Genomic DNA, 17,247 nt, shown 5'->3' on the forward strand with positions numbered 1-17,247 from the left:
CCCAACCTCATATTCTTTCATAGGGCCTAAAATTTCTAGCGGCGCCCCTGTCCTCACCAACCAGATCCCAAGACTATTGTGTGTCAGGTGTCACAAGACAGCCATAACAACACACATCTATGAATCAAGACCAATAGATGTTCAGCTGTCCAATGTAAGGGCATCCCAGCAAGAGGAGGCAAGGAAATGCCTATTAAAGATGCTGTGCTGTGCAGTTTCTGGCAAGACAAGGTTTATCTTTTAGACGCCATGATGGTGATGAGGGAAACTTTAATCAGCTTTTAAAATACAAGTCAGAAGATGACCCCAGCCTAAGCAAATGGTTGTCTCTCAAAACTGATTAGCCTATACTTGTAGCGCAGTGCTAAAAAGCATATAAGTTATCTAAGTGCTAAATAACTTAATTACATAAAGTTCATAATTGCACATTATGACTAAATAAATTATTTTAAAGATATACAAAAATTAGAATTTAGAAGTAAGCGCAAGAAGCAAATTTATTATAGTTTCATCTCCATTCTATTCATTTGGGTAAAGGAAAGGGATTATGGGAGTTGTAGTTTGATATACAATTGTGTTTGTTTCAAGTATGGGTTGAAATTTATTCTAAGGGTTTTTGTTTAAAGAATTTCGTTGGTAAAGTGAAATGTGTAATGTAACATGTGATATTTCGATGTTTGGTGGTAGAATATATTTGATTGTATGACTTTTGTAGGCTGGGAATGACGTGAGGTAAAAGATCGCAAACCGCGGGAGGAGAGAGAATGAATAGCTGAGGAGAAGTTGCATCGATGACTTGCTCCGTGCTTTAGTGTTTAAACTGTAAAATAGAACGTGACAAACGTATATTTGCCAGTTGGTTTTTGTTTATGTTTGTGCACACAATCGGACTGAAGTGTGAACTTGGAAATCGAAGACTTTAGTTATTGACGTTTGACAAAGTTAACATCTCGCCGCTGAGAGGATGCCTGTTGAGTGAGTGATTTCCAGTCCATGGACATCGCGTGTGACAGACTGCCTGCTCGTGACGGTGCGACGGAAGATAATTCTCACTTGGGATTAAGGTATCTTTAATTGTTTATCTTGCTCCAAAGGGAGTGAAGGGGTCATTTTGTTTGGCCACACCGAACACACCCAGCTAACACAAATACGTAACTGTTACGTAACTGCAACGTAATATGGTGACCAAACTTTCGTCGTGGCGACGTAATTAGTTACGTCGTGGCAACCGGAAAAGTGAAATTCCCAGATACGTTGCTACAACGTAACTTTGTGACGTTACTAGTTAGTAAGCACGACGTTGTGACAACGTTACCAGTTAGTAAGCACGACGTTGTGACAACGTTACCAGTTAGTAAGCACGACGTTGTGACAACGTCCTGTGCTGGTACTAAATATGTAATTTTCAAGGCGGACAGTTTTTGTCCTTATTTGCCCACACCTCATTTAAAGACTATTTAAATCTGCTGAATGATGAATGCATAGGCTACTCAAAATTAGGTAAATTCATCTCATTTATTTCGAAAACAACAGTACATATTAACATTTTAATTATAATTATAACAATTATAATTTGTTTGAACAACGGGAACACTTCGAGGAATGTAGACCAAGCGAACTACTCCAATTCTGCAGGTACTGGCAGTCGATCCTAAAGAAACGGCACAACAACAAAACAACAGGTTAGTCATTGTCAATGTCACTGTCATTGAAAGTATTTCATTGTCACCGTTCTGTCACATTATGTTTTGCAAATAATGCAATTTATAAACTGGCCTTTTGGTCTAAACGGCGAAATTAACTTATGTCTTTGAAGGACACTTTATTAGCTGGAATAAAAATTAGCATCTTTTTTTTTTTTTTTTTTGCATTCTCACTACAAGCTTTTTTTGTTCCGGCTTATGAAATTCACGCACGCTGCCTTAATCCCGCAGCAACAGTAAAACAAATCCGAAATTACTCCGAAGGAGCGATTGCTGATTGGTTGTTATTATCCGCCTTTAAGTAGGCTATATTAAAATAACGTCTGTTGTAACGACTCTGCAGAGGACAGGACATTTTTCCCATGTAACGTTTTTTTCCCCTCTTCACAGGAAATGTTCAGTTTCTTGCTACTGCTAATTATTCAGGAATAATATACCATTTTTAAATCTTCTCAAAGACAAAGGTAAGTCTGATTTTGATCTAACCTTATCCCGTGTAGGATACATCAAACTGCAGTGATGATTTATGTTTGTAGATTAAATGTTGCATATTGTGAGGAAACTCATAGGCTTAAGGTCACATAAAGTACATTTAGCAAATTAAATTAAAGGAGATAATATTATATTTATTGATATTTAAACCTGCACATGAGCTTAGTTATGGGAGCTGTCCAGGGTGATGAAAGCAGTTTGTAACAAAAATGCTGTGAAAATGTTGACTAACGTGGAAATTGTGTTTTGGGCTTAACTAAGTGTGTGTATTGCATCACCCGACCCATGCGTTGGAAATAAATAAGTGATAACTGGATAAAACACCAAAAGGGTGAAAAATATTCACTTATTTATATATAATTGGTGAGATATTGAGGCGATTACGTTGTGATATGTGACGATTGATGACAACTTAACGTGATTCATCTGAAGTGTCAAAAACACACACAATCACTGCCAATCAGAGCGTAAGTTCTGTTGTAGTTGTAGATATGCTACATTTCTTGTTTAACACAGAGGGGAGAAATAGGCTGAATAGGCCCTCTTTGAGATCCAGATTGTGTTCGTCAGTACAGAGTGAGTTGATTATTTCTTTGATATGGAAGTTTACTATTCATGCAAGTTGTGTATGGTGTGTAACTTTGACGTGCACGTTGATTTATTTTGTGTTGTAAATTCAAGAAAACTTTCCGTTTTGCATTTCCCCCCAACATTAGTTTTTTTCTCTCTTTTTTTCTCGCACATTTAATTATTTATGTAGAATTTTGTGGATTTATTTATATATTTATTTGCGTTTTTAAATATATATTGGTTTTGCAGGTTTTGCCCTCCATTTCAATCAAATCGAACCATTGTCTGATTAATATGAAATATTTTGACTTTGTTCCCCCTATTTTCCTATATTCAATACCTGAACATGTTTTTTCAGTTGGGCTGGCACATGTTTCAGTGTCTCTGCAATGTAGCACTCTACGTCCTTCTCTCCCAGATCAGACTTGCATTTCATAACAGCATCTGGAACAAAACAGAAATCACGAATATTATGTAAGTAGCCTACCATTTATTTATGTGCTCAAATTCACTTTATCAATATAATACTATCATTTTAAGTTTGGTAAAGGTATTTCACTTACAAAAGTTATTATCAGACTTAATGATTACAAATTTTTGATTCGTTCAAAAAGCTGATTCATTCAATAAAGACACCTTTTATATTGAAAGGACTCAAACTTGTGATCATGGAGAAGGAAGACGCAACTGACATGACTATAGGCACGGGAAAACCCCTTAACGGTGAAAAGGACAAGATATAGCAGCGGATGGGAAATATATATATTTTTTTATTATGAATAAAGGACTGAACTGAAGGAAAATGCTATATCTACTGTAAATGCAGGTACACTCGCTTTCTCGATCTCTCACAGTACTCTACTATAGCATTAATGAACAATATAGATGAGATCAAACATGTTTAAGTTGCTAAGAGTGGTTGCTAGGGGTGTTGTGTTGGAACTAACCGTTTTATAAAACGGTTAGTTCCAATCCTTGATTCTGATTGGTCAATAGCTGTGTTTTATTCACGATAAAACACGGCTATGACCGCTTCACCCAATGGTTCTATGTATCACTGCACAACACCCCTAGCAACCGCTCTTAGCAACTTAAACACATGTTTGACCTCATTGATATTGCTCATTAAAGCTATAGTAGAGTATTGTGAGAGATCGAGTAAGCGAGTGTACCTGCATTTACTGTAGATATAGCATTTTCCTTCAGGTCAACAATCCATTTGAATTTGTCCATTTATCAGTTGCGTCTTCCTTCTCCACGATCACAAGTTTGAGTCCTTTCAATGTAAAACTCTTCACTACAGACTGACTCATTCATAATGACAGTCTTTGCTGCCATCTAATGGAGAAATAATTTATGTAACTTATTTTGCTGTTTACGGTCAGTTACAATTTTTTTCCTATGGAAGGAAGGCTTTTAGTGATTTTACTTCATGAAAGTTGCATAGATACATATTTTTCGGCTTTAATAATTGTATTGTGTGGCAATCGTTTTATAAAAGCAATAAGGTACTCGAGGCAAGTGCTGTATCGTGAATAAGTTATGGCTGAAGGGGTTACTCCGCTTCGCGTCGGCAAACAACACCCTTCAGCTGTGACTTATTCACGATACAGCACTTGCCTTGAGTACCTTATTGCTTGCTTCTAAAACCGGAAGCAACCACGCCTCGCCGTCGTCCATTAATACCTGACAATGGACACCTTTAACCCCTACAGTAGTTCTGTCAACTGTCCAGAGCGTCGGGCCATCGGGCAGTACTTATTGTGAAGCCCTGATTATTATTTACTTGACTCGATGTCCTTAAAACAATTAATTATTTATTTTCTGATACACTAAAGATATATGATGCTCATATTTTTAACACAAAAAAAGTGCACAGTGATTTTATACTTTTAAATGGCTTAACATTCTGCAAAGTATCCCTTGTTATATGCAAGAAAGAAATACAGTTTTGAATGACATGAGGCCAAGCAAATGTTTCCAGAAATGAAAAGAAATATTAATTCTTTACAATGTTATTTATTTTTTCAGACTCACGTTTGATGACTTTACACAGAGTTGTGTCAATCAGAGGCAATTTCTCCCTTTTCCCCTTCAAACTGAAGTGGCTCCACACAATGTTTGTAGCTACTGCCCTCATCACTCTCCTCACACAATCCCCTGGATTTGCCCCACCAATAAGGCTGAGATGGTGAATCTGTGAAACATCATGGTTTGGCATGCAGGTTAGTAGAGTCAACAAACTCATAGTCATTTCAAATTGTCACAATTTAGTTGTTGAATATGTAAAAGTAGAAACTTACATAATTGTATATATTAATAAAGGAATTGTGCATATTTGCTACAGAAATACATACTATAGAATTGTATCACCGATTTATAGATTTTATTTATTAGGAATGAGGAGGAATTCATTAAATATATATTTTTTAAATAAATATGACTAATAAAAATAATTGAAATAATATTAATGCAACTTTCCATTGCTTGTAAATTAGAGTTAAACAAAACAATAATGACATAACCATGAATGTATTTTTGTAATTGTTAAATCATATTTAAATAAATATATAATACAGTTTTTTTTTTAAATATCAAGGTAATTTCATGCGCCCCGGAAATAACCCAAATACTCACCACACTCTTTCTGAAATCAGAGTCCTTAAGACGGTGGTCAAGGGCCTCAAGCTCCTCTTTGCTCTGAGCAATATTGAGCTCCAGGATGTCTTCCGTTCTCTGATGACCCTGGCGTCTCCTAAGTAGGATCAGTATTTCTCTCTGGGTGGCTGCCAGGCTGTCTACTTTTCGTAGCAGAACCTCTAGTGTTTCTGCAATTAGAGAGCACCAGTTACACACTTGGTGAACCAAAAAGTAGCCTAATGTTAGTGTAATATATTAACTACAATACAAACATCATAAACCTGTCTAATTGGAGGAAAAATGAACTTTACACCGTAATTCACTTAAAACGCTATCTAAAGGAAAAACTCGGTATCAATATGTACTCTTTTTCTTTTTATAATTTACATTCAATGCATTTGTTTCTTAGGCCTATAAAATGTACCTTTAAGCTCACTCTTGGTTGGGTCATTGGGTCGTTGGGTCTTCATGTGGTCAGCCCTTGCAGATGTTTGTCTCTCCTCTAAAAAAGTTATGTAATGTTATACAACAAGCACTCAACTTTGAATTATCCTGTGTGGGAAAAGTTATCTTGTATGGACAATTTGATTCCTCATGATATTACTTATTTAACTGTTATTTTGTTGCATACGCAAAACGCAATGTTATTATCATTGCCTCATCTAACTTCTAACATCAGTTACTTTCAATTCAATCTAAAATCAATTCAAATAAAGTTTACAGATGTTGAATTCAAATTACATTTTACCTTCAGTAATATATTCTGCCACAGACACAGAAGTAGATATGGGTGATTCATCAAGATCTGCAAGCATGATAAAAACACAGTTGTCAACTTGAACCTTGAAAAACATCATATTGAGACGAATCCACTAAACGGATGTGCCACTTTTGCTACAAAAACCTGTCTTAGTAGGCACCAGTAGAATGTTTTAAGCAGCTGAAATCTGAGTATTTAAATAAAGTCAGTGTCATTCTTTACTGTACAACAAGTACAACATTTATATACAAATTATTCCTAAATAATTTAAAATAATACATTTATCGTGACAATTATTTAAATTAAGTTTCTGTATAGATCATGGCAGCAGTAATTTATCCAATAATAATTTCGCAATTAATTCTTAGTGAATTCACCCCATAGTGTTTGGTTAAATCATTTATTCAATTATACCTTTAGATAAATCATTTGATGTACTGGGATCTGAATGGTCATAGGTTGCATTCTGTGAAGACTCTTTGACTTTTTCTATTGTGAGTATACAAAGACAAAAAATAATTACATGTAATTGCAGAAAATATATTTTGTATACTTATGGTACTATACTGTTTGATGTGTTTGTACTAATGTACTTGGTTTATGCTGGGGTGGGATGGGAAGTGTAGCCTCTGGTGCTGTATCAAAGAAATGAAAAATAACAAATATGTTTCAGGGGGGGAATTTTCATTGTAAACATTAATTTTAAATAATTTATTTAGTTGTTTAAAAAGAGCATACAAATATACTTATACCTTTGTATGGCCTTTTCTCAACAATTGATGTGTTTTTTTTAGGAAATGGTCCATCTAAATAGCATGCAAAATGTTAATTTACTTTAACCTGAATTTAAATTGCCATTTGTTGAATGGTATTTACAATGGTACCTTGATGCTTTCTTTTGCTTGTTGTGGATGCCCTCAGTGGTGTCTCATCTAAATAGAGATTATTAATGTGCAAAGTTGATAATGATCTGACTTTTTCTGTTTCACTATCAGAAGATATTAATGGACTACATTAGACACTACACTCAAAGACTGAAAGTAATGCATACCATCGCTGCTGTCATCATAGCGGACAGGTTTTTTTTGTGGCCTTTTTGTGTAGGTGTCAACATCACTCTCCACTGCAGAATTGTATTCTGCTGCTTTACACCACTTGAGGGCCTTTACAAAATTGTCTGAAAATATAAAGCCAATGGTAAAACAATTAAAATATAATAATCATAATGTACAATCAGATAATTAAAGTATCCTCAAATAAATGAAACATTACCAGTATTTGCCAATACACGTATTTTCCTGGAAATCCAATTTTGTTTATCAGGAATCTCTTCTTTTTTTGCTCTTTTAGTGGGGTTTGTAGGTGGCCAGTAGCTGTATTGTTGCTAGCATACGTCCGGTGAAGTCAGAGACATTGTTAAAATATAAATATACATTTCTTAATTTTTATATTTTTGATCAAGATTATATTGTTGATGTTATGAAAATTTTTCTTGTACCCCATTTTCCCTGTGTGTCCAGCACTGTGCTACGATGCCAACCGTCGCCTCCTCTGTGAATTCAACGATGACATACATGCTAAGGAAGGGATAAGGAAGGTCAGTGATTTGTCAAAACATTTAACTTATTACATCTCAAAGAATATGCACATTAAAGTTCTCCTACATTGTTATAAAAGATTCACTGCTGGTGTAAGATGGCCATGAATGTCACGGTGTCTCCATTTTCAATCTTAATTGCTCTCTTTTCAATTCGTTTTTTGGAGATCCACCTCATTGTCGTTTGTTTTTTGTTGAAGTTGTAAACCCCCACAAGAAATGAGTGGCAGGGCTCAATGAACAATGGTGCAGGACTATGATAAATTCTGCAAAGAACATGTCCATCTTTCTCCTCATCGTTGGTGATCTCGCAGCCATTGTCATCGTCTAGGATGAATGCTCTATCCTTGCTCTTCTTTGTTTGTCTGTCTTTGGTGTTTTTCATTGTGGATGCACATCTTTCCTCAATCCTGTTGGCAATCTGGCTAAGAGGGTGTGTTCCACTTCGTACCATCTTCTTGATTGTATGCAGGTATGTTTCAAATTTGAATGCACTGCAGTTGTCCAGACCATTAAATTGTACAGCATCATCAGTGATGTGGAGCATTGAGTGGATGTTGTACACTATGAACTCATTTCCATAGAGCTCTCGTCCTCTGCTCACAAAGTAGCTGAGCAAGCATCTTGCATATTCGGAGTGCTTTTTGACCAGTGTTGGGGAAACTAAAATACACATTGCCACACTGAATGCCAAGAAATGCAGGTACATGTCATGCCCAAGAATTCCTTTCAACACAAGCTTGCCTGTATACAACATGAATTGACGGAATTCTGTTGCCTTCCATCTCTCCAGCTCATCCAGGCCTCGAGGGGTCCGAGCAAAAATGGAAGGAATTTGACTCCTAAGCTGAAGCAACCTAGAGCTGACTTCTTGTTTTTGGGTGGTGGAGAGCCTGACTCTTCTTTCTCCGCGGGTCCAACTGACAAGAAGCCTCTTCGTCACCCCCAAGCATGCCTGATGCATGTAGTCGATTGGAAAGCTTTTGACCATATCAATGGGCAGCTGGATGAGTGGAGTATTAGCATTGTGATGGTCAGGCTGAACTTGGCTCCTAAATGAATAATCTGTGCGCAAGGTGAGGTTTTCTGTGGCTGGAAATGTTACTTTATTAAACCATTCACCTTTCTGGTCACATTTATCACATCCATAGTACCCAGAGCACAGCTTTGTGCCTCGTGTAAAGGCTTTTGCTGGAGCATCACACACAATACAGAGAACATTAATAGTGAAATTTCTCTCCTTATACTGAAGGCCATGAGACATCAGATCATTGAGGTCTGCAATAACATCATCTAGGAAAGTCAGATCGGTGGGTTTCTTGTTTCCGCATGTTAAAGTTGCTGGAAAAACGATGATGGGCTTGAGGTGGACAGCACAGAGCACAGGCCACACAACTTTACTTGAGCTCTTGAACAATGGCAGGCCGTCAACGTTGAATGACAGATTAATTGTGTCATGGTCCAGGATCTCTTCAACAGGGTACTTATCCAGTTTGTCCAGCAACTGTTGACGCAGTGGGTAATGCAAATACTCCATGCCACATTTCTGCATTGTGGTTATTTTCCTAGGTGTTTTGAGCAGAGTACGAGCAGAGGATGGAAGATTAGTGTGTCCATGTTTCTGAAGAATCTTCAACAGATGGTCAACAGCATTGTTCTTTACTTCGAACTGAGAAGCCCAGGATGCCAGTTCTGTTGCCAGGGATAAGCTCGCCATGCTGTCTTCCTGGTCAGATGTACCATCTTTTTTTTCTGCAACGTCCATGACTTCCTCTAAGTCCCAGTCAGTTTCTTCTGAAGGCCAGGATGCTTCAGAGGACATTGGAGATGAAAGGTTCATTGTGTTCTCCGTGGAATCTAAGGCATCACCTGCATTCCATTGACCTTCTGTGACTGTTTCGGACTCTTCCAGACTGTCCAATTCAGTGTTGTTATTAGATATCTTTTGAAAAACACGTTTAGTTGCTCTCCAGGATCTTAGATATTGCCTTGAACGTTCTATTCTGTCCTCACTCATTGTTAAGCCTGTAAATATTTTAGTGTAATGTCTGAATGTGTTTTTCTAAAAACAATTTAATGAAGGTCATCACTCTTAATATTTGACACTTACCTTGATCAGTGGCTGCTGGGCTGCCAGAGAAATTCAAGAAGCAATTTCTGGGAAATATGTCTGTCAGAGACAATCAGAGCATAGAAATCCCTTTATTTGGGGAAATTTAATCATGAAATCTGTTTCAGTCCCAAGCCAACGTCTCGTAATTTTTTATTGAATTATTTTGATTAATGTGTAAAATTCACTGTGCAAATGGTAACCCATCATTAAAAACACATGAAGTTAAGTTTAATAAATAAATAAAAAGATAATCATTGGGTTGGTTTAGGTAAATGCATTGGTATCATGAATCGAAAAAGAGATCAGAAACTGCCAACATCTGACTTATAACTTGTAAATACTAAGAATGTATCTGGTAGGCATTCAAAACATATACTTACAAAGACAAAGTCGCTATGTGCTAGGGCTCTTAAAAGAGCCTTTGGGGTGTAGTTAGCTGCTGTTGACACACAAGGAAAGGGGAGAGAAAGTAGAAACATGTCTAAATATGAGTGAGATATATCTGTACAAATTAAAATGCATTCAATTTCGGCAATGATTTTTGACTAATCAGGATGACTGCAAGACTAATTGATGACAACACTAAGTGATGTATCACTTACAATAATCAGACTGCAATATATACTGAAAAAAAAGAGAAGAGAATAATTATTTTCATGGTTGAAATTCCAAAAGTTAATAAAGGCTCTTGATTTATTAATATATCAATTGCATAGAATGCAGCAAGAATGCAGTAATGCATCTGATGAGACTTTACAACCCACTAACAAATAAGACACCATATTAAGTCAGTAAAATAAATGTTCTTTCTTGAAAATACTACTAAATTAGTATTATTATTTTTAATACTGTTAACAGTAATAAAATATAATTATTGTTATTGTAATTATGAATAGTATTAATAATAATAACTTATTTTATTATTATTTGAGTTTAATTATTATTAATAGTAGAAGTAGTAGTAATACTAATAATTATTATAATTATTAACACTGTTAACAATAATGATTGAAATAAAATATAATAATAATTAGTTATTAATAAAACAATATTTATATTTATAAATATGATTTAATGTAGTGGTATTAATAATATGACAGACAGACGGATTTCCGATTTCATTATAGATCTGATCTCATCTTTACAAGCCACGTCTCTCGCTCTCACAGGCTTGGCTGCGAGCGCGTGAGCACTGGCGAGTACATCACCGGCGCGTACACCACCAGCGCGCACGCGCTCGCAGCCAAGCCTGTGAGACAACGCGCTTCCCATACAAAGTAAAGATAGTATTATTAATAATTGTATATTTTATTTATTTTAAACTAACGATACCATCACAGACATGACTGATGAAACGAAAAAGTTAATTTCAATATGAGCGGATTTTCTCTATTATCCCAAATGACGTCACACAGACGTAACGGCATTTAACGGTATTTAATTATAGCGACTATAATATAGCTTGGACGGTGGGAAAAAAACCCGAAAACCATTGTTTATGTGAAAAGTAGTGGTACATTTACTGGAAAAGACAGTTAATCAATTTTGTGACAATTAAAAACGTTCATTAGGTGAAAGTGGCAGTTATTTATCTTATTTATCTGGTTACCTGAGTAGGGGCCCATACCCTATATGCTATAATTAGATTTTATTATTTACTTTATTCAAAGTTTTAGGTGTCATTTACCTTTGTAGGGGGTTCGTATGTTTTAAAAGTAATGTACCTAAATCGGTTAAGTAAAAAGTACTTTACCTCAGAAATGCTGGTAGAATAGGATGTCCACTTACAATGAAAACCGGGTTCTGCGCGCGGTGGTCACAACCCCTGCTTATATATGCCCGCTGGAAGGTTTCGCGGGCTTGGCACGCGCACAAATGTATATTATTTTATTTATATTTTTTAAATGTACATGTATATAATGATACCTTGCGTTACCTTGCCAAAAAGTGATACACCACAATAATTTAGTAAATAAGTTATATATAAACTTTAGAATATAAATATGTTAACTAAATTAATTTAGTTGTGATAACTTACAAAATTAATTAACAATTAAAATGAATCGGTTGTGCAGTCAGTGTTGGGTACCTGGAAGGGATGGATATACATATAATACATACATATTCAACAACCTATAGGTGGCGATATATACGAGTCGCAAGCATAGACTGTAAAAAAGGTCGCAAGTGAAGAACCAGCTAGCCCACAGACGCGAGTTACTCTTATCAACGCGTGGCAGCATTTATCGGTGGAAGCATTTGGCTATATGATGTGCAGGTTGAGAAGTAAGGAACGTTAGTATGATATGGAATAATAAGTGGAAATGTATGGTTTTTCATAGTGTGGTGATTTGTGGGATTGTGAGCGTTTTCCCAGAGCTGTCTAACGCGTTTTGCACGCGGCCCTGTTAAAGGAGCTTTATCATTTTTAAAATGCAGTGATGAAATCTATCTTTTAGAATTTAAAGTAAATTAAACATGTAAGAGAAGTGCAAGGTGCATCCATATGTTAATTAGTTGTGAATGAAACAGTTTTCCTTACAAAAATAACCTACAGGTGTTTTTTTTTGCATGATATTGTTTTATTTATACATTGACAATATGTGCAGGAAATTTCTACAGGTTTTAGAACCCTTCAGTACAACAGAAACATGCAGGGACAGGCAAGGTTTATTAATATAGCACATTGCATACACAATGGTAATTCAAAGTGCGTACATAGAAGAAATTAAAATAATCAAAAGAAATGAGAAAAATTAAAGTACGAACAGTGGCACGCACAGTGTTTATTCAGTAAATGCACAGCTAAACATGTGTTTTGAGTCTGGATTTGAATGTGACTACTGAAATGTGGGCCCGTATTTATACAAATTATTAATGCAAAGAGTTAATGCAAAGATTTTGTCACCTAGTGACAAAATCCTAAAAAATGTGGGTGTTCTTACATTTAAATAAAAAATCCTAGTAAAGTAATTCAGAAAACATCTTTACCCTTAAAAGAGGTCCTAAGGTCAACATTGTTAGGAGTAAGGATGAGGACTTTTAAGAGGCTTAAGAGTTTTTTTTAGCAGAGGAGAAAATGACAGAAAGACGAAGAGGGAGAAGAAATGTTTTGCATACAGTGAGTTAATAAGACTCTATAAATTAGATCTAAATGTAACTGGATGCCAGTGTAAAGATCTGAGGACTGGTGTGATATGTTCATATTTTCTGGTTCCTCAATCTAGCAGCTGCGTTCTGTATGAGCTGCAACTGTTTTATGGTCTTTTTGGGAAGTGTTGTATTTCTATTCCACTGTAATACCTAGATCCTTCTAAAACATTTTCATAATCCCCTGTAATCAAATATTGCCCTTACCTTTAGATTAAAGATGCAAGATGTCAATCCAGGGTCGTCAGCGGAGCATCTAACCAGTTCAGTTCTAGGTTCGGTTGCTAGGGGCGTTTGCTAATATTACTATTTTATTACTAAAATGAATTTAGTATTAATAGGGGAAAAGTACTCTTAGTCTTGTTTAAAAATTTTATGAATCATCACAACGTGATTTTGTTTTCTTTAAAAAATATTTAGAACAATACAAAGACAAAAATAACAAACATGTAAAAGTCTTTACCTGAATTGTGGCTCTTTTTGCGTTGTCCGTCTGGAGGTGTTCAACTATAAGATCGTCCATAAAAATATCAACTTTGTCTATGACATGGACAAGTAATTCATTGTACTATTTTCATCTGAGATGAAGCCAAAATGACAGGGGTAAAAAATGACTTTAGTTAAAGTGAAGGCCAAATACTCGGAATTGGAACCCATCCAAGTTAGTTTACACATTAGGAGTAGCAAACTTTGCAAACCTTGGACAGTAGGCAGCGCCAGGGGAGAGATCGGGGGTAAGGGCACCTCCGTTGTTTCCTGTCTGTATTGAGACCTTTGAGTTACAAGTCTGACTCTAACCATTAGGCCACAACTGCCTTTAGAGAAATGGCAGCATCGTTATTTTATTTTAACACATTTATAGATCTATTAGTAAAATCTGTTGACTTTAGGAATTTTTGTTGCATTGTATTCTAATAAATATTAAAGACATCTTAATATCCTTTTTTAATTCTTTTTCTTAACAAAATGTTATTTTGGTATCATCATTTTGAAGGACCTATACTGTTTAATTCTAAGAATTAATTTTACCATTTTAATTAATGGTCTGAAAAATACATATCGTATGCTAAATTGATTTTTTTTTAACCCAGGCAGGCTTGGTTTGGAAACTGCTCTACCATGTCCAATGGGAGGCTCAAGAAGGGAGACATTTGGATGTCCTCAGTCTCCTGGCGTCTGGTCACTTCAGCACAATGTGTCATTTGTGCGTACAGTGAGGTTGTCCACCTCTGGGTAAGTCTCTCGCCCAGAAAGCCCTTCTGTGTGCATTTGTATTGATGTATCAATACTCTAAAGTTTATACCATGATCAGCAATGCAACGATTGGCTGGCATCAAGACAGCAACATAACATCATATAATTAAAAAAGGAAACGGCCAAGCAGGCAAAATTAAATGAAATGTCTAATAGATAAATAAAATGTATAAATGATTGTTACATGATTCCTAATTATTAAAAATGTTCACTAATTTGTGTATTTGAACAGGCTTTACTTTTTTTTTCCAGTTTCAAGACTATGGCCTATTGTAATGAGCAATTCACATTTCTTTAGGGCCAGGAACAAATTAATAGCATAGTTTTTACAGTATTTAAAGGAGCATTTCACCCGTGGGAACATTAATCTTTATTGAAAGTGCTTCATATATGTAGTCGAAATGTAAAATAATTTTCGAATTTGGTGCCTTCTTGACCGAGAAAAGACAGAAAGTAACTTTAGGGCGCGTTTGTATGAAAGACAACAACTCCCACAATGCACCACATTGCAAAGCTCCGCAAGCCACTCCCACTAATCTAGAACGGCGCATATGAGGCGCAGAGACATCGCTCTTCCGTCTACAAAGCTAGCTAACCACCAGAGCTTGAAATTAATTTCACACAAACATTAAAGTTAGTTGGCGAACTCATTAGTGAATTACTCCTCGTTTGTATTTCTTTCGAAATGGTGAATGATTGCATGGTACCGGGATGTTCAGTCAGAACAGATTTCGTCCAGGAGAAATTGGCATCGTTGAAGTTCTTAGCAGCAGACGGACTCTATCTCTGTGTCCGTATGCGCACAGGCACCACCACTCCGCCCCAGCTCGAGCCACTCCGGGCTTCTCGTCTGCGACAGGCAGGTCTTCTGCCTCGGCTGCACTCTGCAGAAGCCGCCGGCGCCTCCTGTTCCTCCATAGACCTCAGCTGCTTGTCGCTATAATGTGGCTCATAAAGGTAGCCACGAACATCCGTTTCTAACATAACTTTGTCAAAATAAAAATCCTCCCCAATGCATCCGTCTGAAAATTCAGTATTTTCCTCCATATTTTCGAAAAGTTTCTCCCGGTGAAATCAAACGCACTGGCACTGATCTGTGATAGGTCTGTTAGCGCATTAGGTACAACCCCCTATGGGCGTGTTTGAAAGGGTGGGAACTTGTGCTTGTAGTCTTTACAGAAATCCCCCCTTTTTACACTTCCTCCTACAATGACGTCAAATGACGATTTTTGCGTCATTGTAGGAGGAAGGGAAAAAGGTAAATAGTGGATTTCTCTTGTCTCAGGGGAAAATGAGAGAATGTTGCACGACCATTCAATAGTATGACTGGTTTTCCTAACAATGGACCTCTTAATGCAAATGGGTGGAGTGTCCCTTTAATGTGTAAGGCTCCAATAAAATTAAGATAATTATTCCCTCACAAATAAATCTCTCAATGAGTAAAATCGGCTCTATTATTATGGACTACGAAGAACAAGTACATTTATACTTTTACTGATTAATTTCCCTGGTTCTGTAGGGTGCCATGATCCTGCCCTTCTGCATGGTGCGGTTCTCATTCTGACGTCCGTGATAACAATAAAGGCACATCTCTTCACCTGAAACAAGAGGCTAATAAATGCTAGATAAATACATGATGATGATAATGATTATTATAATAATAATTATCATTACCATTAGTAATTTAATATCCTATCATTATTTTACAGGTATTCATCTGTTTAAAGATTTCCTCATTTGGCTGGTTTGGAAGGACCGAGTGTCAGCATTACAGGAAAGGCACAGATGGGTGAAAGCTGGTGAATGACACAAGTGTGTTTCCTCTATATGCATTAATCAGTGGCGTAGTTGAATAGGGCATATACATACTCAGTCCAACACACACACACACACACACGTGTGTGCACAACAGATAAACAGGATATCTGACAAGGAAGAGAGCAGAAGGGGTTTTACTTCATTTCTTTACCAGAGGCAGATGAAATACAACACAAGTACCAAAGTTTAGTTAAAGGGTTAGTTCACCCAAAAATGAAAATAATGTCATTAATGACTCACCCTCATGTCGTTCTAAGCCCGTAAGACCTCCGTTCATCTTCGGAACACAGTTTAAGATATTTTAGATTTAGTCCGAGAGCTTTCTCTCCCTCCATTGAAACTGTATACAGTATACTGGCCATGTCCATAAAGGTAATATAAACATCATCAAAGTAGTCCATGTGACATCAGTGGGTTAGTTAGAAGTTTTTGAAGCATCGAAAATACTTTTTGGTCCAAAAATAACACAAAATAAGACTTTATTCAGCATTGTATTCTCTCCCGGGTCTGTTGTCAATCCTTCACAGTTACGCTGATGACGTAAGACGCTGATGACGTGTTATCTGGTGCGCCCGAGATTCATTTATAGACTGAGGGAAACGCACGCTGTAAAAGTGTCTCATCCGCGACATGCACATTTACGCACCATTAAAAAAATGATATCCACGCAAACAATGTAGAATAGCTTGAATATAGCGTGCGTCTCCCTCAGACTGTAAACGAAGCTCGGGCGCACCAGATAACACGTCATCAGCGTCTTACGTCAGCAGCGTCACTGCGGAGTCCTGAACGCAGATTCACAACAGACCCGGGAGAGGTCTTATTATTTTTGGACCAAAAAGTATTTTCAATGCTTCAAAAACTTCTAACTAACCCACTGATGTCACATGGACTACTGTGATGATGTTTTTATTACCTTTATGGACAGTAACGTTATACTGCATATACAGCTACAATGGAGGGACAGAAATCTCTCGGACTAAATCTAAAATATCTTAAACTGTGTTCCGAAGATGAACGGAGGTCTTACGGGCTTAGAACGACATGAGGGTGAGTCATTAATGACATTATTTTCATTTTTGGGTGAACTAACCCTTTAAACATTACATTTTCTGAGTGTCCATTGAAGTGTAAAACCAAACTAACTGGC

The 17,247-nt window shown here is 36.6% G+C and overlaps 1 protein-coding gene and 2 long non-coding RNA genes across 8 annotated transcripts; 1 reads left to right on the forward strand and 2 right to left on the reverse strand.

Annotated features, from left to right (window-relative positions):
* Positions 1-1,503: 1,503 nt before the first annotated feature.
* LOC306997018 (uncharacterized protein) lies at positions 1,504-7,978 on the reverse strand. 2 transcript variants are annotated; one of them, XM_079610006.1, is made up of 14 exons: positions 7,830-7,978; positions 7,664-7,742; positions 7,438-7,549; positions 7,217-7,342; positions 7,050-7,097; positions 6,918-6,971; positions 6,759-6,800; positions 6,580-6,654; positions 6,154-6,210; positions 5,830-5,907; positions 5,403-5,593; positions 4,803-4,962; positions 3,106-3,209; positions 1,504-1,651 (listed from the first exon to the last, which is right to left on the reverse strand). In XM_079610006.1, the coding sequence occupies exons 2-14, from the start codon at positions 7,739-7,741 to the stop codon at positions 1,619-1,621; spliced, it is 1,158 nt and encodes a 385-aa protein (XP_079466132.1). In that variant the 5' UTR covers position 7,742; positions 7,830-7,978; the 3' UTR covers positions 1,504-1,618. The 2 variants fall into 2 exon arrangements, with proteins under 2 accessions (XP_079466132.1, XP_079466133.1); XM_079610007.1 differs by having other exon boundaries at positions 1,524-1,651; positions 5,842-5,907.
* LOC306997025 lies at positions 1,523-16,312 on the forward strand. 5 transcript variants are annotated; one of them, XR_013797240.1, is made up of 8 exons: positions 1,523-1,682; positions 2,094-2,167; positions 3,124-3,239; positions 4,797-4,990; positions 7,686-7,762; positions 7,963-8,234; positions 14,117-14,258; positions 15,799-16,312. It is a non-coding gene; the product is annotated as an uncharacterized lncRNA (long non-coding RNA). The 5 variants fall into 5 exon arrangements; XR_013797242.1 differs by lacking the exons at positions 1,523-1,682; positions 14,117-14,258; positions 15,799-16,312 and adding exons at positions 8,349-8,465; positions 8,556-8,838; positions 9,015-10,183 and having other exon boundaries at positions 2,032-2,167; XR_013797241.1 differs by lacking the exon at positions 1,523-1,682 and having other exon boundaries at positions 2,032-2,167.
* On the reverse strand, positions 9,658-10,613 carry LOC306997027. The gene is made up of 4 exons (XR_013797246.1): positions 10,478-10,613; positions 10,256-10,314; positions 9,873-9,932; positions 9,658-9,787 (listed from the first exon to the last, which is right to left on the reverse strand). It is a non-coding gene; the product is annotated as an uncharacterized lncRNA (long non-coding RNA).
* Positions 16,313-17,247: the final 935 nt, after the last annotated feature.

This window comes from Phoxinus phoxinus (genome assembly GCF_949152265.1).
Source record: "Phoxinus phoxinus genome assembly, chromosome: 4".
NCBI lineage: Eukaryota > Metazoa > Chordata > Actinopteri > Cypriniformes > Leuciscidae > Phoxinus > Phoxinus phoxinus.